The sequence below is a fragment of the Heterocephalus glaber genome, unplaced genomic scaffold (genome assembly GCF_053883595.1).
Source record: "Heterocephalus glaber isolate CG9 unplaced genomic scaffold, H.glaber_assembly_v1.0 deba00001457, whole genome shotgun sequence".
NCBI lineage: Eukaryota > Metazoa > Chordata > Mammalia > Rodentia > Bathyergidae > Heterocephalus > Heterocephalus glaber.
In genome coordinates, this window is record NW_028258305.1 from 25,343,051 (window position 1) to 25,366,007 (window position 22,957).

Sequence of the window (22,957 nt, forward strand, 5' to 3'; positions counted from 1 at the left end):
ATTTATAAGTTTTAAATAACTTTTATTACAATATATCATTTTTTGTTTTATTATTAGTTACTGTCCTTAATCTCCTACTGTGACTAATTTATAAATTAAACTTTGCCACAGGTATGTGAATATAGGAAAAAAACATGCTATATGTAAGGTTCAGTACATCTGAGATTTCAAGCATCCCCTGAGGGTCTTGACATATGTCCTCTTCAGATAAAGAGGGGACCATTAAATACTCCATTTACAGATTAAGTCAGTCATCTGAAGCCCCACAGCTGTAAATTGGTTTAAATCCATGTCTACCCAACTCCAAAGCCTGTGCCCTTCCACTGTGGCTGGATTCTGACCATTTATCTAGCCTTGCTGCCTCTCCTAGCCACTGGAGTGAGGAGCACTGCGTTTTACAGCTCTTTGAAAAGAGGCCCTCAATATCAACATCAGTTAATGTGGCAAACGCTTGTTGTGTTCTTACTATGTACCAGACTGTTGGAGGGTGAGGTCAGCCATAGAAAGGAAAGTGCTGGCGATGCAGCTGTCCAGGTTATAAATCCCCACCGGGAAGCACCAGAGAGGCTGTGGATTTTCCTCTTATCCGCGACTAGGATGTAAGCTACAGAAGAGCAAGGACTGCTTGGTCTCTGCTGCATACCCCCAGGCAGTACCTGGTAATAATAGTTGCTTAGTAAATATTTGTTGACTGGATGTTTGAATCCTGTCACAAATTTGGGACACCTAAAATGAAACTCAACTGCTCAGTGTTCTCATGTGTATTCAGTCACCTTCCCCTAGAGCAAAGATGGCAAACCTTTTAGAGACCAAGTGCCCAAAGTGCAACACAAAACCCAACTATCCACTAAGTGCCAACACTGCAGTTAAACCTGTATACTGAGGTTTTGGTTTAGAAAAAACAACTCTTACATTAACATCTTTTGTCTTAAAAGAAAAATACAATAACAGAGCTTTCAATGATACAAACGGCTTTTTATTGAGAGATAAAAGTTGGCATAAGGTGTGCTTTTGTACAATTAATGTGAGTTTTGCTGTTGCATGCATGCTGATAATCTGTCAGACCTTGGCTGGGGTGACTTGGCTTGAGTTCCAACAGAGTGGGCTCTGCGTGCCCACTAAGGCATTCATGCCATAGTTTCACCACCACTGCCCCAGGGCCTGGCAGCTTTAGGGGCCTCTGTACTTGGTTCAGGGCAAATTGGTATTAAAGGCTGTTTGCAAATTATCCCAGGCCTGCACCCAGCCACACTTTTAGCCCAGAATCTGTGCATCAGAACTTCAGACCAGGGGGAAAGAGGCACCACCTTGCCTTTGGCAGCCTTTAGAGCTGATGGACAAATGACCCTTCCCAGGAGCTGCCAGGAGCACATGGCTTGACCGCAGATCCTAGTTCCAGAACCCTGGCCTCGGGCCTGGACCTCACACCAAAGGATGGCCTTATTTTTCTTGAACCTAATACTAAATGTCATGTGAGGGTGGTTGTGTATTAAAATATTTTCATTAATTTTCTGAAAGAAAAATATCTTTAAAAACAACCAGTTTCATACATTTACTTACAAAACTTTCCTCTCCTCTTCCTTTGGCTTCTCTCTCCCTTCTCTTTCCCTGCCCCATTTTTTCCTTGACTTCTCTGACCCTGATCTTCATTTATGTAGCTCTGTCTCTTCCACTTGCTTATTTCCACCAGGTTCTTCTAAGTGCACCTCTCTCACCAGTTGTCCTGTGTAAACAGATCACTTTCCATTCATTCCTAGTAAATAACCAGGATCACAATTGTCTGGTTTGTGCCCAAGGTGACAGAATTGATGGACCTGTAGGCTGATTTTCATAAACCAGAGCTACCAAGCGTTTCAAAAACAGGCTTGTTTTTGCCAAGCAAGGTGAGCAAATATAGGACTAAGTTTAAACATCCATCAGGAGTTATTTTTGAAGTGATCACTTCTAAATGAGAAGCATTTGAAAATCCCACCACGTTCTTCACAAGTAAATTCCAAAGTCATGTATTTTGCCTATGTCTGCTGATTAATTATGATCCTGTGACAACATAAAAAGCCCCAGTGGTTGGTTTGGTGCAGCTGTGGAGAAAAGAAAGCAAGTGCTAGTGACTTTGCCAGCTCTCAGGACAGTGGGGACTGAGGCTAAGGGAGGCATTTTTCCCTCTGGCAGTCTCCACATAAGAACAGCAGCTCCAGCCAGACCCAGTTCTCTAGACTCCACATGGGCGGTTTGGGTCCCTGAGGGAGTGTGGGGAAGGAGTGACATCTGATCTGTTGCTTCGGTAATAACAGATCTTTTATGAGAGAAAGCATTTTTTGGCCTCCACATTGGGACTTGTGTGCATTCTCTGGTACAGTTCTGTTTAAGAAGAAAATAATAGTTACATATAGTAAAATAAGATTTATTTTGATCCTTTAAACAGAAGGTACTCAGCATGTATTGTTGGTGGCAGTTGCAGATGTGTGGCCCAGGAAAACCTGCCATCTCACTCATTTAGGGTCTGACAATTCTGGACCTATTTTATCTTAGCCTCTTACTTTTTCTTATTATTCCCTTCTATATCTAACTCTCAATTACTTCACTACTGTGAGCCCAGTCTTTCATTAGCAGACAAGAAGAAAAAAAAAGAAAAAGCTGAATGTGTTTACTTAGAAAGAGTCATCTGCTGCTCCAGTGAAGGATGCAATAGAGAAAAAAAACCACAACAAATATTAAAATAGACGTTAAAATTCTTGGTGTGTTTATCTGTTCTTGCTTTCCTCCACACCTTTTCCCCTTGGTTTAGGTAAGGGGTCCCAAAGCTGAAGATTTCTCTCACATGCGTCCTTCTCCTTGGCACTTGTGAAGGTCAGAGAATCTCAGCTACCCTTAATTCCCTTTCATTCTCTGCTGCAGATTTGTCCTCCTCACAGAGGTTTTGTGGATGTCATTGCAGAGCACACACACTTGCACATGGCCTGTGTCACTTGTCTGCTGGAACTGTGGCCATCGTTCTAAATATAGGCCACTAGAGAGATGACAGGGTCGCCTTGCTCTATTTAATTCTGGCACAGAATGTGCATAAGAGTAAGAGTGTGGTGCGTCCATACTGCTGCCCCACAGCTGACCTCTAAGAGAGGATCTGCTCTATCACTACCCATTATTTGAAGAGGCAAACATTGGTGTGCCTGCCTCTTAAGCCAGCACTGTTCGGGTGAACCCAAACATGTAAACCAGTTTAGACTCTGAGGAAGTTTATTTTTCCTATAGAAAGACTTTGACTCTAAAAGGTACATTGTAGGGTTTGGGGCATAGCTCAGTGATAGAGCACTTGCCTAGCATGCATGAGAACCTGGGTTTCATCCTAGCACTGCAAAAAAAGAAAAAGGCATATTCTGTTTTCATGTGAGACTGCTAACATAAATAAATCCATTTATAGGCTGTTTCTAACTAATAAGCTCCTGCAGCAAGTGACTGATCACAGAGTAGTCCCCAAGTTTGGGGATCGTGTGAGGGACCCACAGCACAGGTATGGGTCAAGAATATAAGGTTCTCACCACTGCTGTGTCCTCCAAAACCAGAGCTGTCCTGCAGGTGCCTGTTTCCTTTGAGGAGAATATAAAAGGAGGAACTGAGCATTTAGGAAAAATACATTTTTACAGCAGGATATTACTTTTTGTCTTTTTTGGTTTAGGTTTTTCATTTGTTACAAGCCTACGCAGACTCCAAACACAGGATGGACTCAGACTTTCAGCAGGAGCTGACTGACATCACTGTCTGTACAAAAGCCAAACTCTGGCTGGCCAAGAGGTATGTTAAAACTCCACGTGAGCAAGGAATTGTCAGGGGTTAGCACTACATTCCAGAATGGCAATTTCTAGTTGTGGGGAGGTTTAAAAATTATTGGCATGAGTTTTCTAAACTTAATGGAATATTTATCCTTTTAGAATTTTGGGTGATGGTAAAGAAAGAAAAATGTTCTCTTGACAATTTTATAAAACTGCTGAGTTACTAGAGGACAGGTAATAAGGCTTTTTATCTGCCCACCAATCTGCTGGTTTTTATTAATAGCCACTGTGTGCCCAGCCCTGTGTTAGACATGAGAACAATGAAAGGCAGTAATTGGCGCAGTCATGTGTATAAACTGTCTCAGAGGCTAGAGATTGGTGTCAGAGACTGGAGCAGGCACTGAGGGACAGAGAGGGGTGAACTAGGAGAGGGGTTGGAAGTTACCCCCTCTTTTTTTGGGTGGGCAGTACAGTAGCTTGAATAAGCAGCGCAAAGGATAGGTACATGTGTGTTTTTCATCTCTGCCATTTTTAGTTTATTCTGGAATTTAGAACATTTCTTATGTGAAAAGGTGTAAATGGAATTTCTCATTTAATAGTCTACAGGGAGTATTGTCTGTGACATTGTATTCAAAACCTACTTGTTAAAGTACTCTGATGTTGGCAGGACAGTTTTTTTCAGGGGCCCCTTATGTCCTCTATAAGTTCCAGCAAGGTAGGCCTTTGAGTGACCTTACTATATTCCAGGCCATAGTATGTGGTGTCTGATTAAGAGTCAGTATATCAGTTTTCTGATGCAATAGTCTGTCTATCTTTCTGTCTCTCCCTTCCCCCTTAAATGTTTTTCTGTTTACTTGTGTTGGGCTCCCCACTTTATATGGCAAGTTAGGTCATGGGCAATGTGAGACACACAAACCACTTTAATTCTAAAAAGTATTGCTGAGCACAGGCTATGTGCCAACATTTGTGTTAGAAGAGGTGGAGATACAAAGGGAGAGAACAAATGGCCTTGGCTTCAGGAGATTCCATGAGGTGAGAAAGACATGTAAGGAGGTAATTTTCATTCACTTGGTTAAGTGTAATAACAAATATATGTGATACAAGATCAGGAGACAAGTAGAATTTTGCCAAATGGCCAGGGAAGGAGAATTGCAGGTTTCACTGATAGCATAGGCAGAAACACAGCAGCTGCAAGGGCATGGTAGGTTTGAAGAGCTGTAAGAAAGTCAGCCTCTCCTGAGGCAGAGAGTGAGGCTGAAGAAGTAGGCAGGGGTCACAGTGACAACTCCTAAAGGTGACCTTTGGGTGATGGGAGCTGGTGATAGATACCCCCTCCCTGGGGATATATCTTGACAATGGCCCCAGCACTGATAGCTCTGGACAGGAATACTGAGGAAGGAATCCTCTAGTGTCTGGAAAGTCAGAATGCTTATGGTAGACCTTTCATCAATCCAATTTTTATTTCCTCCATTTTATTTAGAGTAGGAGTCGCTTAATCATAAAGTATTTCTCTAAGCCTAGTACCATTTGTCTTCTGTATGGCTCTTTAGACTCCCCAAGTCACATTTCCCAAGAGAACAGGTACTTAGGGTCACATTTATACTCTCAGCTGTTTGCAATTAATAGGTTTGAGCCTCCTAGCTACTGTTTCTAGAGATCAGGCAGTCAGGGTTCTCCCCAAATCATCCTGTTGAAACTCTGCTTCTAGCTAGGACTGCCCCAAGAATCCTGACTTTACATTTCTTACAGTGCTGTCAGGAACAAATTTCTGCCCTTTTAGCTTACTACTTCTTCGTGGGCTTCACAGAAAGTCATTACCCTCTGGCTTCTTAAGTCCATCCCTACTCACTGGGTGGAATGGAGAAGATGGAGAGTGACAGGCCAGTCACTGATGGACCTTTGTCTTATGCAGCCTGAAGATGGCTGACAAAGCTACCATCAGATTTCTTTTCAGCCCAAGAAGTCCTCCAAGTCTTTGTAAACCTTTCCTGTGGGCCCTCTTTCTATTCTCTAATCAGGCTTTTCATCACCATCATCATCACCATCATCTCTCCTCTGTGACTTTTCTCCTTGATTTTCTAACCCTAGAAAATAAAGGCATGAATCACTGCACTTCATTGGGTTTCTGCCTTCTTTGCCTTGAGTCCAGGAAAGCCACTTGTCTGTTTCCAGTACAGTCAACTCTCTATTATCCAAGTGCGAACTTTCCACTTGGTAGGTGGTCTGTGAATGGTTCCTAACACTAGGTTTCCTTTTGCTCTGCAATACACTTTTACAAGTATTAATCAGGATGTGTTCAGAGCCTGGAATGGAGTTTGGAAGAAAAACATGCTGTGAAAGCACAATACATTCCAAAGTTTTGTATAAGTCTTTCCATGTGAGCCATCCCATTGACAGGATAACCCTGAAGATCCCAAATAGGCAAGTATAGAGTTGGGTCTAAGTGATGAAATTTCAGCCCACCCCGTGCCTGCCCAGTCCTCGAGGGCCTCTTAGTGTTGCAGGTGTTCATCCACACCAGTTAACTCCATGCTCAGATGAACCTACCCAGTGATCCCTTCTCCAAGCAGACCTGTCTTCACTTTCTTGCGTGCCTTTGCTGTGAAGATCAGCACAGAGTAGTCTAAACTCCACTGCTGAAGAGGCTCATTTGCATCCCTGGTAATTCACACATGAAAGAAAAATAAATGTTCCTTTGAGTCCCCTAAGGATTTTCTGTATCTTTTAGTATAAGCTATGAAAAACCAATGTTATTACAGAAAGAAAATATTGGTTTAAATTTTAGCACTAACACCTTTTTCTTCCTATAATTTATTTGATCACTAGCCTAAGTTCTTTCAGTCCAGTAAGTATAAAAATTTTAGTAGATATGTCATTTTTTTGTTGTTGTTCCTAAAGAAGGCTTCAAAAAATTCATGGAGGCATGGGATAACTAATTCAGTTTTCAAATTTTGACTCAAATGGAGGGCACATAAAGACTTTTGTCATATATTTGTGTTTTGACTTTGTAAGATTAATAAGGATTTATATGAGGTGGTTTAGCAATAGCTATGAAGTTGTTGGGAATTTCTGGTGATGAATGGCCAGCTGGCAACATGACTTGAGCAAAGGACTGGGCTCCTGCTCTTACAGGCCACTTTTCATTCCAAGATGTCAAAGCCTTTATGGAAATCAGCTCGTTAATCCTTCAAGTGCCTTCTTTCCCTTTTTCCCTCCCACCCTCCCTCCTCAATCCAGTTCAGTGTCTCTCTCATGGTGCTAAGGCAGTTTACCCACTACTGAAAGAAGACTAAGCTGTGCCTGGCCAGGAACAGGGAGCGTAGAGGTGAGCCGCTGGCCTGCAGTGGCTGGGTAGGACTCACCTAGCCCTGGATGGTGGCCCAGTCTGCTGTCCTTGCTGTTTGCCGACTCCAGCTCAGCTATCCCAGCTGGACCATAGGCCCTGAATAGGAAGGATTTTGAAAGCTCTGTCAAGTCAGAGTAAGGAAGAAAAAGACTTATTTTGGTTGAGAGTTGGAATTATTATTACACTAGGATTAAATTTTTCAGAAATGTATTTAGTTATCTAGTATTTCCTTCTTTGGTTACAAAAAGGAAGAGGACGTACTTTGAAACAGGAAAAGGTCCAAAAAGGGTAGGGGTAGTGGGAGGGGATGGGGAAAGGAAAGAAGGGAAAGGAAAAATTATGAGAAAATTTAAAAAATGGAAACGAAGTCTATGTAAATAGGGAAGGGTGGAGGGGGTAAAGGGCGCACAGGTAATGGGGGAAAAATAAGAACTAAGATACATCATGTACAGGTACAAGCACCCAATGATAAATGTAAACGTATTGTATACCTAAAATGTACCAATAAAAGACTTTAAGGAAAGAAAAAAAAAAGGAAGAGGACGTACAAGTATTATATGTACACTGTGTGATCCTATTAGTAAACTGAGTGAACTAAGTGGACTGTTCAAATGAAGTGTAACAGATGATGTCATAGCCAAAAAGAAATGTACTTGATCCTAAACTGTTTTCATTTTCTTTTCTTGTCAGTGTAGTGTGTTTTTATAGAAAATGTCCAAGTACAAAATTGGAAAAAAAGAGAATAAAAGTCTACTTTTACTACAATATAGTGGAAACCACTATATTGGTTAACAGTTTTATTTAATTCATCTTTTTTTCCTATGCTTTTTTTTTTCTTTTGCCTAACTAAGGTTATATTGTATATATAAGTTGTATCTTCCTTCTTTGACTTGACAGTATCATGAAAGCATTTGTGTTTATTATTTTTAAATCTTTATGATATAGCTGTGGAAAATAGTATAGCATTCCCTAAAAAATATTGAAAATAGAATTACTCTATAATCCATCAATTTCAATTCTGGATACATACACCAGACAATGAAAGCAGAGACTTAAAGAGATACTGGTACAACCATGTTCATAGCTGTATTATCATGGTCGCTAAAACACGGAACTGACTCAAGTGTCCGTTGATGAATGATGAGTGAATGAACAGAATATGGTGTGTGCATAAAGTGGAAGGTTGAAACTACATCCATATCTCTCATCCTGTACAAAAATCAATTCAAAATGGATCGAAGACTTTAGTATAAGACCTGAAACTTTGAAACTGTTGAAGAAAACAGAAGAGAAACATTTTACGACATAGGCACTAGCATTGACTTCCTGACACCAGTAGCTCAGGGTATAATAGCAAGAAAGGACAAATGAGACTGCATCAAATTAAGTTTCTGCATAGCAGAGGAAACAACCAACAGAATGAAGAGACAGCTTCAGAATGAGAGAAAGTCTTTGCCAACTATTCTTCTGACAGAAGATTAATACCTAGAATATATAAAGAACTCAAAACCAAAAAAGCTCCGTCATTGAGTGGGCAAAATGAGCATTTTTCAAAAGAAATACAGATGGTTGATAATTTCATGAAAAATTGTTCAACATCATTAGCCAAAGATATGCATTAGTCAGAGATATGCAAATCAAAACCACACTGAAATTTCATCTTACCAACACAGTCAGAATGCTGTCATCAGAAAAGTAAAAAACAATGCTGGTAAGGATTGGGGGGGCTGTTTACACTGTTGGTGAGAAGGTAAATTAGTACAACTATTATGGGAATTAGTATGGAGATTCCTCAAAAAGCTAAAAGTAGAAATTCCATTTGATCTAGCTATACCGCTCCATCCTTGCATGAATTAAAGTCAGTGTACTATAGAGATACGAGCCTGTCAGTGTTTATTGTGGCACAATTCATAATAAGTAAGCTACAGAAGCAGCCTAAGTGTCTGTCAACTGATGAATGGATAATGTGGTTTATATTCACAGTGGAGTAATATTCAGCCATAAAGAAGAATGAAATCCTGTCATTTGCAGGAAAATGGTTGGAACTAGACATCTTCATGTTAGGTGAAATAAGCCAGACTGAGAAAGACAAATCATGTGTTTTCTCATATATAGAATCTAGAAGGAAAAAAAAAGATGACATGAAAGTAGACACTATTAGAGAAGAGAAAGGGAAACAGGAGTGGAGTGGGAAGGGCCTGGGACATAAGGTAAAAATGATTAAAGTATGTTATATCCATATACATAAAAATGAAATCTTCATTCTGAATAACTAAAATGCACTAATAAAAAATTTTAAATATATGATATATACAGTTGAAATATTATAAAGCTGTAAAAGGGAAGGAAATTCTGACACATGCTACAACATGGATGAACCCTAAGAACATTATGCTAAGTGAGATAAGCCAAGCACAAAAAGAAAATAATGTCTGGTGCCACTTCTAAAAGCTACCTACAGTAGTCACATTCATAGAGACAGAAAGTAAAATGGTGCTTGCTACGGATATGGGAGGAGAGAATGAGGAGCTGCTATTTAATGGGTATAGAGTTCTAGTGTTGCAAGATGAAAAGAGATCTCAAAGTTAGATACACAACAGTGTGAATGTACTTAACACTACTGACGTGTACGCTTAAAAATTGTTAAGATGGTAAATTTTACATTTATTTATATTTTGCCACAATTCATTTCTTTAAATGACAAATATTTAAAACAAAAAACTTCTTGTACCCTACCACTTCTTCAAGGTTATCACTGTTTTGACTTTCTTTGTTTTTCTTTCTACTGTTAGTACCCACACATCCCCCAAAGTAAAATTTGCCTGTTTTTGAGTTGAGCAAAAAATCTTTGAAAACATAGCTTATTGAGCATAGCATGTTTTTGCCACCTGAATAATCAGGCATTAAGTTTACCTAACCATTGCTTTCTTGCTGGCCATTTAGTTTGTTTCCCACTTTTTAGCATCATAAATAATGTTCTAGTGAACATCTTTTTCATGATTTTGTGTGTGTGTGTGATTTCGGGGTTATTGCCTTAGGTTTTATTTCCAAAAGTTGAATAAATTGGGTGGGAGATATGAAAATATTCAGAGGTCTTCATATCACTGCCAGATTGTTTTCTAGAAGGGAAATTTCAGTTTATCTTTCTACCAACAGTACGTCAGAGACCTCCACCAAAATTTTAACCGAGTTTTTTTTTTTTAATTAGATAAGGAAACTTTTCCTTTTTGAGTGCCTGCTTTTGTGCCAAGTTCCTTATGAGGAGATTGGTATATATTATCTTGTTGAACTCTTCTCAGAACTCCTTTAGTATAAGAAAACCAACTTTTCTTTTTCTGTGGAGACAAATCCCTGTATATAAGACACCCAGTTTAATTAGCATTTCTGCTTGGCATGAGTTAACAGATAAGTCAAAGAAGTATGGATAGGTTTTTAATTTTGACTTCCTACATTACATCTCAGTAACTGTCATACCTTAGTTCCCATGTGGCCACAAGAGCCCGGGCCAAGTCCTAGCCATCTTCTCATGATGGAGACTGCTGCTCTCTGTTCCTCACCACTGCCCTGCCCAGCCGCTTCTCCCATTAGGATCCCTGCTGAGCTCCGATCCAAATAGGAGTTGGTGGTTCTCGGTGTTGGTATTTATCAAGTACCAGTTTGACCCATGGTAAGTTTTTACTCCAGGCAGGTGTTCTTAATGCACAAGTTAGAATCATCTGGGTTTTTTTTTTAAACTACAAATACCAGGCCCTACCCCTAGAGTTTCTGATTTAGATATTTTATGTATTTTGCCCCCAAAAGTGCAATTTAAACATGATATTCTGGTATGGTCGGTTGTCCAAGAAGTTCATCACCCTTTTTTTTTTTTTAAGGTGAGGCTTAAATAAAACAGACTATACCTGTATCACTTTATTCAACAACTTCTTGAGCCCTGCCATCTGCCAAGCTATATTAAATGTGGAACTGTTTCTTAAAACTATTACTTCACATGTTCAGTCCCCAATACCACAAAAACAAAAAACCACTACAAAGGGCAACAAAACAGTCTTCTCAACTGGGCTCATAGACCTGGAATTTTAGATCCAAAAGAACTACTCTATATAGTTCATTCCTAGCCCTATTCAAATGGAAAACAGCTGAACTAACATCCTGCTGACAACTACTGATGTGTGTTAAGGTCTTAAGGTCCCAGTGCCTTGTCGGGCTCTTTCTCCTAGACCATGCTGCCTCCATCTGTTCAGACACTTCTTATTGCAGGGCCTTGAATGGCCATAACTTAAACATTCTCTAGCACAGTGCTTCTGAGAAAGACAGTGTACACATGAATCTCCTAGGGAGCTTGTTACAGTGAATACTCGTTCGATAGATTTGGGGTGGGACTTGAGACCAGCTTCCAGGTAACCCACTGCTGCAGCTCCTGGACACTGTGCATACTTTGAAGAGTAAGGGCCCGAACCAACCAGTGTGATCATCCACCCTCCAGGTAGAAATACTCCCACCCTTGACCCTCGTTCTCAAGGGCTTGGGGCTGTGAAGAGGGCCATAGGCATCACCTGGCCCTGTTCCCAACCTGGGGTGACCTGCCCTGAAGGGTCTGGTGGCACTAGTGCTCTCTGTGGGAACTGCACATTCCCTTCCTGGGCAGCCACCCTTGTGACCTCTGTCAGTCAGACAGTATGTTTTTGTCTGTTTCTCCATCTCCCAAGACAGCCAATACCCTAGCTACCTCTTGTCTACACTCCCATCTCTTCTCCCTTTTCTCTTCCTTACTAGTCCCCTGCTAAGCTGAGTGTTTTGCCTTTTGGATGCATGTGGTTTTAAATGTGTAAGGAAAATATGCTTAGACAGACAAAGCTGGGCCTTGCTTCTGTGTGGCAATCTCAGTTCTTCCCTAAGGGGCTATGGCCAACTGTTGAAGTTCTGGTTTAGGATTCTCTTTTGCTTTACAGCAACTGAAGGTAGCATTTATTTTCTAACCATTTGATTTATTCACTTCCCAGGTAGAAATACCAAGAATTAGATTTGGTTCCGTTTACCCACCATCCCCTTGCCCCTTCCCACATCCCCCCAACCTGCTGGCCCACTCCTTGCCCCCAATAAAGTCTTTTGCAGTGACTTGAAATAAAAGAGAGGCCTCAGCCCTCTGTCAAGCTGCACGTTGCTGTTTCACTTCCATGCCACTGAAATTAATCCAGCCCAGAAGGATTGTTAAAATCTTCTAATGATCATATGGCATTTTAAAGCTATCATTTGTGGTCCCTTCCAAAACTTTTAGGGAAACAAGTCCTAACAGGGATGGTTAGTCACATAGCAAGTTTCCAGGCCTTGCTGGGGGTTGTGTCTTATGTTTTGGTTTGTTTTGTCTTTGCTCAGTTTCTTTTTCTCTTTCTTTTTGTTCTCAACTGAACATTTTCCCCAATAATCTGCCCTATTTTAATTTTAGAGGAAGGTGGGGGAATGATCACCGCTTTTCTTTCAAGCCCCAGATTTTATTGGGGGAAGGGAGGCTTCATTAGGACCCTCCTTTAATCCTCCAGCCTAATCTATTTAAAGTCACCTCTGGCCTTGAGAAGGTCTAAATGATGAGAGAAAAGGAGTTGGTGTATTTTAGAACCAGCCTTGTTGATATTTGTTCGCTTGCCTTTCAGATGTCTCAAGAATGTTCAAGGACGTGCTAAGATCCTGTTTGTATTTTTTAAAAACAGAAAGAACATTAACTTATCACATTTCAACCCAAACCAATGGAACAAGGTGCAAAACATTTTCTTCATTAAATATTCCTTTTGAAAATATAGCCTGAAGTTTTGAAGGCATAAGCTGTTTGAGAAGCGAAGTTTAAAAATATATGAAGCATTTCTTGTTGACAGTCTGGGCTTATATGAACTAGATCTGGGTGAAAGCAGTCAAAAGCGATCAAATATGTTAAACTGAGACTTCAAGCAGGATGCCCAAGATCAAAGCTTCTTCATATTACAGCGAGAAATAAAAATAGTCCCTTTATGCAACTGTACAACAAGAATGCAGCCCCAACCGCTGATGATTTCTACTCTTTAAATATAGAAATCTACATCCCTGACCTGGAGATGGTAATTAGTTGAGTAGAAGGCTTAGAAATGTCTGACTTACTCCACTTGTAGCTGTTGGCTTGTTGGGTGTTGCTGTTGGAAGGTTCTGGCAATGTTGTCATTGCCTAGCTTGCAAGAGACTGCAGGCTTTAAGTGTCCTCAGCACATTCTCATTATGTTATGTAAAGCCCTAATACAGTGGAGTGTTTTTTCCCTTTAGCATGTAACATGTTCCATCATTTGGAAAAATCAACACCATCATTACTTTCCTTGAGCCATTCCCAGTGAATTAAAGCCACGTGAGAGTCACAAACAGTACACGGCAATGTAATGGGCAGGGTGGACTATATAAAGATGAATGATGTTGTCCCTTTCAAAAGCCACAAAAGTAAGACTGGTACAAATTCAATTAACTATAAATAAGTAAGAATGTAATAAATGCTAGGATGAGTCAAAGTGTCTTACGGAGCTGAGAAGAGAGATAAATGCCAACTTGCGGGGTAGTAGTGTCTGGGAAGTCTTCTAGGAGGAGGAAGTCTTTAAAGGGTTGGTGAGATTTACTTGTTAGATAAGGTTAATTTTCTTAAATTGGAGAATGAGGCCAGTTATATTGGTGGAGAGCCTTTGTTGCTAAGTAAATTGTGACAGTGTCATTGCCAAGTACAAAGATGGAATCCTGGTACTGAGCTCAGCATTGTGGGAAGCTCATTAAGCATATATAGTGCCAGATCAGTAGGGTGTTGGTTATAAGAATCTGGTTATACACCAGTCTAATTGAAAAGAGAGAGCTTATCCATATGAAATAATTAACCAGTGGTGGTTCACACATGGAAGTACATGTAATACAAAAGTAAAGAGTATAGATGAGGGTAGTCAGAGAGGGCTTTCTAGTAGAGGTAAGTATTTGAAATGGGCCTTAGAACAGGAGTGTGATTTGGAAACACCAAAGGTTGGGAGGAAGAGCATGTAAAGATGGTGGACAGAAAGTATAATGCATACTGCAGTCAACACATATGCTAGAATGTGGGCAGGGGGAGATAGTACTGAGGAGAAGACACCCTATGTAGGGGAGAGCAGTTATGACAGGCAGCCCTTAAATATCAGCCAGAAGTTCATAGACTTGATCCAAGAATTCAGAAGACATTTGGGCGCAGGCTGAGAGGTGAGAAGCTGCTGTCTCTGCACACTGAGGCACATCTTAAGACTTTCCAGCCTCTCCTGGGGATTAACCAGAAACTTCTTAATAGCAGTTTACCAGCTCTGCTCCTGTCACTTGGAAACCCTTGCTGCCTGCCTAGACCTCTGTAATGGGCATAGAGATTCTTGTATGCACTTAGGACCACATGGGTTTCATCTTTCCAACATTGCTAAGGGGACCATGGAACCACAGAATTTATAGCAGGAAAGGGAATTAGAGGTCACCTAATCCAGTGGAATTCTTTCTTCAGACAGTTCATGTGGAAATTCAAGATGTTGAAGATACAGAGATGATAGATATGGCTCACACTGAAATGTGTCATGGAACCCTCCTGCATGGCTTCCCTTCCACTGAAAGCTTCAGAAGGGACTGAGAGAAGCACCCCAACTCCCTATTTCAACCAGTTTGCAGAAGGGACACAGAGGGCCAGGTGATCTTCCTCCTTGACAGATATGACTGGCCCAGAAGATGATTCTGCTTAGGAATGTAAACAGCAAGTCTGTTTTTTAATTCTTGATCGGCTTCCTCCTCCTACAGCTTGATTGTCCTTGTAGAAAATTCTGCAGCCCTATTCCCTGGGGCTGCCCAGGACCTTATCTCAGGAGCTGGCCATCCTTTGTAAGACCTCACACTCCTATCATCAAAACAGCTGTTCTAGATCCCCTTTTGTCAGAAATCCATTCTCAGCTGGCTGGCTGCCATTTAATCTGATCAAAAGTTGTACCAACAAGTTGAAATTCTAATGTGTAAACAAGTTCGTTCTCCAAAGTCGTACAGGTGTTTTGTGGGCGTGATCTTTTGGACACTACCTTGAAGTGAAGTCAGTACTCTGACCACAGGTTGTCTAGCAATGTGCAGGCCTGCAGGAACACTTCTGCCATCATAGGGAGCTGATTCGGCCCTAGTATATAGGCCCCTTGTGGCAAGGATTCAGGTTGCCTCCAGGAGAGCTTATGGGGTATGGGGGTTGCTCTTACATGCATGGGCTGAGGGAGCAGCTTGGCAAGAGACCTTTCACAGCCTCCTTGTTCTCCCCTTTCCCCTAGCTGCCTGTAATGCCTCCACTTCCTCAATGATCAAACTGGCCTGAGGGCCTCTAGGAAGAGCACCTCCCAAACAAGTTCAGGGGCTCCTTCCAGGACTTCTGAGCCAGAGGGGCCCTCTTTATTCCATAGGCCCTGTGCTCCCAGGTGATCACAGGAGAGTTGCTTCTAGAGGCACTTTGTGAATGGAAAGCCTCTAGTCTGAAAACCGGTACACTGTGCTGACATTGAGCAGAGAATAATGGATATGAAAGTATAAGTTAGGTGAATATGGAAAATGGCTACTTTGGTCCTTGGGGTTGAACCCAAGGTCTTCCCATTAAGCTACATCCCCAGCCCTTTTTTATTTTTCATGTTAAGAAGGGTCTTGCTAAGTTTCCTTGGCTGGGCTTGAACTTAAGATTCTCCTTTCTCAGCTTTCCATTGTGCTGAGATTATAGGCATGTGCCACCACACTCAGTGTGATGACCAAGGCTTCATAACATAATCTCCCATTCTGAAAATATGACTTTGTGGTGGTCCTCACCAAAGCAGCCTTGCTTTCCCCTAGACTGGCTGCCAGGTACTGGAATCTGGGTGCAACCAACATGTTGTAATGGCTTGGCACGGTGTCTTTCTTTTTATCTAAGTGTGTTTGGCACACATAGATACGATTTGTTTGTCTACAGTTTGTTTGTTGTCTTAGCTTTTGCCCTGATCTCACGTAAGTCACTGGAGCTCTATGAGCAGCTTCGTTGATTTGCAAAAGTAGTAATGGTAAGGCCTATTTTTCCTTCTTAAGAATTTTATAAGATAAAATTAAATGGAAATATTTTTAAGGTAAAACTTTTAGTAAAATGCCTTTTTTAATGATTATCACCATTAATATTATTGCCAGGGCTGAGGGTCCAGCTTGTGCCTTGCCAAATTAATATTACCACACTTCTGTTGATCACACTAGGAGACATTCTCACCTTGATATGTCCACACTTCTCCTGCAACATCCAGAAGTTCCCATTCTTCTCACTTACTTATCCTTTTTATATTCTTAGAAAGGAAGATTTGAAAAGAAAGAAGACTGCTGTTAGCATTCTGTGTAATCAGTGATAACTATATATCCTCCAAGCCTCAAACTGTACAATGGAAGTTTTCTTAGATACTACTTTCCTCCCGTAATTCCTAGTATATAGCTTATTAAGTTATCAACCAGCAATTTCTCTGGCAGCATATTAAACTTTACTTTTAAATAAGCCACAGAGGGAGGGAAACATGCATCTCTCATAAAAGGAATAAAAAACATACACCTTCTAAAACAGTTTCCCCAGGCTTTGAAAAGATCCCAAGCCCCACACAAGGTCTCTTTTTCATCATTCTCCACACATAGCTTGAGTGTTAGTGGAGTAATAAGAAAAAGATGCCTAAGGAAAGATGGAAAATTTTTAGGGCCTCTGGAGGAGTGGGAGGCTCCCTGGGAGTTCTCTGAGAGGACAGGTGAGCTTTCATGGAGGGAGAAGGTGAAGCCGTTGCTGGAGGTTGTGGACTTCTCTAGCAGCGGCATTCCCAGGGGACGCAGAGGAGGCTGAGAAGGGGACCCCAGTGCATTCTGCAAACTGCAGGCCTTTGAGGAATGCCTCCCTGAGGCCCTGTTAAAGAGGGAAGGCCCTGTGTTCTCATGGGTCCCATTCCTCAGGAGCAAAAGCTGCTTTCTCAGGGGAAACCCATTGTGCCTGGGCCTTTGGTCCCTCTGCACAGACTTACAACTTGTGGTCTGTCTTTGTGCATGACATCCCCATGAGAATTCTATGGAATCTGGCCGACCATCACAGCAGGGCATGGAGGGTGACTTCACTTTAAATGGAAAAATTACAATAGGGGGGCTGCAGGGCAGCTTATACATAGGGTCATGAGGATGGATACTTGCAAAGCACCAGACCAAGAAAGGCAGTGTAGATGTTGGTGCATACCATAAAAATGTGGCCCTGCTGACACTCCTCCCCATGCCAGGGCAAGGTAAACTTACAGACCCGGGTAGCCTGCTAGGCCTGCATGCTGCTGCCAACTGGCCTCCTTGCAGATCTGAATTCTTGCTGTTACAGTGGAAGGAAATAGCTTGTTTAAAAATATATATTCTGCAATTCACGACCATTTGGCGTCTTGGATTAAACAAACCCCCTCTTGTTTCTTCAGGAATGCCATATGATGGTTACTTGGCTGGGGGCTGTGGTAAAAATGGAAGTCAGAACAGGAGACTTGTTTTAATTTAATTTACACTTCCACATTTACCTGGCTTTATGTGGCTTGTATCAAAGAAAGACCTCATGATTCCTAACCACAGCAGCTCTTCCTTTTATAACCAAACATGACGACAGCCACATGGCAGCCACCAGAACTTCCAAGACTACAAATATGGCCACCAGGATCTCTGAGAGACCAGAGGAAGGTCAGCAAAATATCTGGGGTCGAGTCAGCTTTTCACATTGTCCTGAGAGGCTGTTTGACAGTCAGTGAGGAAAGGTTTCCTAGAGGACAGACTTGAGTTGTGTTTTCAAATAAAGGCCATGGTGTGGCTGGACATGTGTCTAGTGAGGAGATCCTAACAGCATGTGGGAACATGCTATATACTGTTCCTCTCTCCCATTCTCCAACCTTCCTCTCTTCCTTCTGTGCCCACTCCACCTCTCCCTGCCTTGTCCTCTGACTTCACTCCCCGCTGTGTGGGCCACTCAGGCCCAGGATGTTGCTTCCCGGCTCACTGCTGGTTCCCAGGCACAATGCTGGTGATGTGATGAGTTCCTCCTGGGACTCAAAACTCAGTCATCCCAAGCCATCCAGCTGTGAACTGCATCTGTCTGATGTCTGGAATGCCATCTCTTCCCTTTCACCAGCCCATATCCTTCATGTCTCCAGACACCTCCTCCATGGCATTCCCTCTGGTTGCTTTATGTGTATTTGGTTTTTCTGCGCATATGTCTTCCCAACCCTGAGAACTACAAGCTCTGCAAGGCCAGAACCTTACCCTCTCCCTCTCCTTTCCACCCCAAGAAGGAGATCCCAGCAGTGCTCAGTAAATGTTTCTAGATTGAGACAGTTAAGCCATGGGTCTAATCAGGGTTCTGGGCAAATAGTTCCTTGGGGACTGAAGTGAGCCAGACCCTGACCCTATTGAAGTCTAGATCAAGTTTCTTGATTTAACAGACATCAGCAGCTTAAAGTCAGAACAGCTGTTTCCAGCCATCTGAAGATGGCAGTGAGTTCTGGAAGTTTACTGTGTCCTGAGTGAGTTTCCTGTTCTCCCACGGAGCCCACCAAGGCATCACAATATTGAGTGGTCCCCTGAGCCCTCTGGTATGACTGAAGCTAGTGAGGTCTCAGAGGGGTCTTCAACTCTTGGGAGCTTTTGGAGCCCTTAAAGTTCACTCCTACGCTGTCCCATTTGGGGCTTCTGTTCAAAAACATCCTTTATTTCTGCCTGCCATGTCCCTTTAGTACTCCTTGTCATTCTCTAAACCTGTCATGTACTCAAGTCTTTGAACCTCCTGGTTCATCTCTTGGGGTCACTGCTCATGGTCTGCCTCCCAGGCCCCTCCCCAGCTTCCAACTCACTCCCAAGGCCCTTCCCGATGCGCCAGGCAGATGAGGTGGTCCTCTCCTCTACCACCTTTTTTCTTTATTCTGTTAAGCCCTCTTTCAGGGAACTCAGCATGCTCTAGTAAGATTAGCTGTATGTTCTCCTGCTAAACTAGTAGCTTTCAAGCTTTTTTGACAGCCACTCTCAACAAGAAATACCTTTTACATGTGGCCTAATATATGTATGTATGTCTGTGAACCATGTGTGCATACGAGTAGATACACACCGCCCCATGAAATCTTGCAGTTTCAATTTTGGGTGTTTTGTTCTTTTTTGTTTTGGTTTTTGTCTAGTTTGTTTGCAGTTCTAGGGATTAAACCCAGGACCATGCACATGGTAGGCAAGTACTCAACCACTGAGCTACACCTCCAGGCATTTAAAATATTTTTTAAATTTTTGAGATGGAGTCTTGCTGTGTTTACGCAGGGAAATTTACTCAAGTTTTAACATATTTAAATTCAACAATGTTAGCTTTCAGTATACCCACCATCATTTTGGATATCAAGTGTAATTCTCTTGATACCATTTAATGTATTATAGGATATTTGATTGTCTGAAAAAGAAAAAAGAACAAAACAGTAATCTTACTTAAAATTGTTGCATTTCATTAATTATTTACATCTTATTTTAAAGATAATGTAACATTAAAAATTTCATTCTGGCCAAGGACTTTATGTAAACCCTATATATAATAGTGAAGTTAATGAAACAATGCTTACCCTTACTACTCTGACACACTCTGATTTTATTTTCCTTCTTCCTCTCTCCCTCTGTTTCTCCTACCACCTTTCCTTCCCTTCTTTTATGCTGGTTCCCACCCACAAGAGTTGATTTCATAACTAACTAAAAAGATCATAATCTACAGTTTGAAAAACACTACTCAGGATTCTAAGTTCCTTGAGGGCAGTGACTATCACTGAATCATTTCGTCTTCATATCTCCAAACCCTGGCACCATTCCTTGCTTTCAGGTAGCTTCTTATTAAATGTTTTCCAAATGAATAAGCTTCAGTTAAAGAGTTCTGCAGCCACTGGGATTCCGGAAGGGACAGAAGAAGTGAATAATTTATCACAGACTTCCCAAGAGCTCCTGCTGTCCTCTACACACTAGGGCCATTGTAGACTTGTCTGGGAAGCCCTGCTCTCTGCCCCGTCTTCTCCTTCCCCCCAGGTTCCAGAAAAGAGGCCAGGAGGTTTAATGATGTGCAGAGATTTCCCAAGACAAAAAACATATTAATCAGGATCTTGGGTGGATATTTGTCAAGGCACAAATGATAAGAAAGCAAGATTCTTAGTAAGTCCTTCATTTCACTTTTTATATAAATTTAATCCTCAAACCTGATTCTTCTTCTAAAGCTACTGTTATGCTGTTTTTTCAGCCCATCTGTTAAACCCTGACCATTTCTGATTTTTTTTCAAACCCTGTAAATCTTCATTAGGCCATGCCCCATGCCAGGATTTTTCCATTTGGGGGTAGAAAAAAAAATTCCCAAGCCCACCAAAACCCTGTGGCTTGGTTTCCTGTCCAGCTGGCTTGCTGTTCCTTAGGATTTTATTCCCATCATCAAAGTGGCTTGACAGACTGAGAACAAACCTCTGGCTCACCCTAAACTCACAGTATACTGTTTCCAAGTCAGAACAGACACCAAGTAATAGCAAGAGAAAAAGGAAGAGAAAAAAATTATTTTCCTGACTTAGAAGCCAGTTCAGAGAAAGCCCAACTCTTTGACTGTAGACCAGGCTGTTATGTGGCCATAGTGGAGGATGGGGCATGAACTATGGGCTCAGTCAGGGTCAAGAGTGCTGTGTGAGTTACCCCGAGGCCATGGGTGGACTCTGTTGTGGCCCAAATCCTCCATTCCTGGAGTCTGAATGTGCAGCATTTGAGGGAGCCTTCCGTGACCTTGTTGAAGACAGACCTGGCCCAGATCTGCGCAGCCATGGAACAGTCAAGAGTGGTTCCTGAAGTGTCCCAGGCCAGCACTCTACCAGCCTGTGCCAGGCCTAAAGAAGATACAGAAAACTGTAGCCTGTCAGGGAGCTCTAAAGTTTGCCAATCTTCCCTCTGTTCATTTAGAAATGTTCAAAAAGATATTAACTTAGCTTAAAAAAAAAAAATCCTCATGGAAACCAGGCTCCTCATCAGACTTGAAAGGCAAACCAATATCCAAAAAACTTTCCTTTATGATTCTGTATGGCTCCTCAGAAAAACATCCTGGGCAAGAAGCTCTGGCTCTGGGAGGCCACATGGTAGCAGGCAGTAAATGATGATACTAAGAAGCACCCTTTCCGTATAAAGTAACCCATCTCTTGAAAGCTTGGCCTGTGTCATGCTCATTCCTGCCTTCTCAACATGTTCTCTGATCTGTGCAAGCTGGTGTGTCCAGGTCCCCGGACAGTCCAAATTCCTTCGCACAGCTGTTGCCCAATCTCAAAATGCCCTTCTTTGTCAACTTTGTCTGTCTTAATTCTCCCCATCTTACACTACTTAATTGGAATCACATTTCCATAGGCCCTCTTCATTTCTCCATATCCTGTCCCAAAGTTTATCTTTGTTTTACCCGCCATAGCTTCCCAGTATTCTCAGAGGTCAGTCACTGGTTTCCTGTGCACCTCCTGCCCACACCAGGTAAGCGCTGGCTGCACGGAGACATCCCTGCTGTGTTGGCCATTGGCTCAGCCCTGCACTGGATAGCTGGATAGTGGATAGTTCACTGATGTTCTGTGGCAGGGCCAGCCCCCTGCAGTGGGTGTTCTGGTGTTCTTCCCTGAGTGGCCTTTTTTTTTGGCAGAGGGAAGTCTCAGCAGTTACAGTGGAAGTCCCAGAAGTGGGAATGATGTCATTAGAGAAATTTTCATAGGGCTAGGGATTTAGCTCAGTGGTTCTAGCACATGCCTCGCAAGTGCAAGGTCCTGAGTTCGATCCCCAGTTCCAAAAAAAAAAAATTTCATGGACTGTGTGGGCTGTCCATGATGGTTAGAAGAGTGACATCAGGAGATTATGACTGAGAAACCTGGAGAAAACTAGATCGAGACAAAAGATTGGGGCAAAATTGAAAAAGGAGCAAAATAATTGCAAATAGATAAAAATTGTGAATGTTTTTTCAAAAAGTGAAACTGTAGGGCCAACGATTTAGCTCAGTGGTTTCACCACCTGCCTCAGAAGCACAAGGTCCTGCGTTCAATCCCTGGTACCCCCCAAAAAAGTGAAACTGTAAAGTGCTAGGAAAATACGGGAGATTTTATATATGTTAGCATGCACACCGCTCTGGGTTTGATCCCCAGCACTCCCTGATAAATGTACATGAAACACATAAAGTCTTAGAGAAGAGTTGGACTTTGTAAGCATAACATGAAACCCAGATGACATAAAAATATTAATATATTTTATAAACACATATATTTTAAACATTTATAAATTATAAAGTTTTTTATAAAGTTAAAAAAACTGCAAAAACTTTTCAGCATGGGTGACTAAAGGCAGATTCCCTTTCAATACAAAGAGCCTACAAATCATTGCAGAAACCATGAATAGCAGAAGGTTTAAACACAAATCCAAAGAAGGAAATTCAGATATTTTTTAAAAGCATAAAAAGGATAGTCAACTTCACTTTTAATGTAGTTGCAATTTAAAACAATGAGTTATTGTCTTCTACTTATTCTCTTGGCAAAAGGTTAAAAAGTTTAATAGTGGACTGAGGTGACCAGATTGTAGGAAAACGGGAATTCTCTTGCTGAACATGTAATTTGGTACACAGCCATATGCCCTAAACTGTTGTACAGATATATTACCACAGCATTGTTTTCAGTAGCAAAGTATCTTAATCTGAATTCTGACCAAGGGGGACAGACTGGTCCATGAAATGGAGCTGTTTATAGCCATTAAGAAAATGAGGCACAGGGCTCAGGGTTTAGCTCAGTGGCACCGTGCC

General features: G+C 41.7%; 1 protein-coding gene across 5 annotated transcripts in view; it reads left to right on the forward strand.

The window, feature by feature from the left end:
* Window positions 1-22,957, forward strand: part of LOC147826996 (tRNA (32-2'-O)-methyltransferase regulator THADA-like) — a 191,415-nt gene that overhangs the window by 84,412 nt on the left and 84,046 nt on the right. For 2 of the 5 annotated variants that reach the window (XM_087216443.1, XM_087216444.1), the window contains one exon: window positions 3,674-3,789. In XM_087216443.1, coding sequence (XP_087072569.1) covers window positions 3,674-3,789 — 116 coding nt within the window. Of the gene's footprint in view, window positions 1-128; window positions 3,270-3,673; window positions 3,790-12,761; window positions 12,865-12,887; window positions 14,863-22,957 lie in introns of those variants that run through there. The other 3 variants (XM_087216445.1, XM_087216446.1, XM_087216447.1) reach the window with 3 other exon arrangements.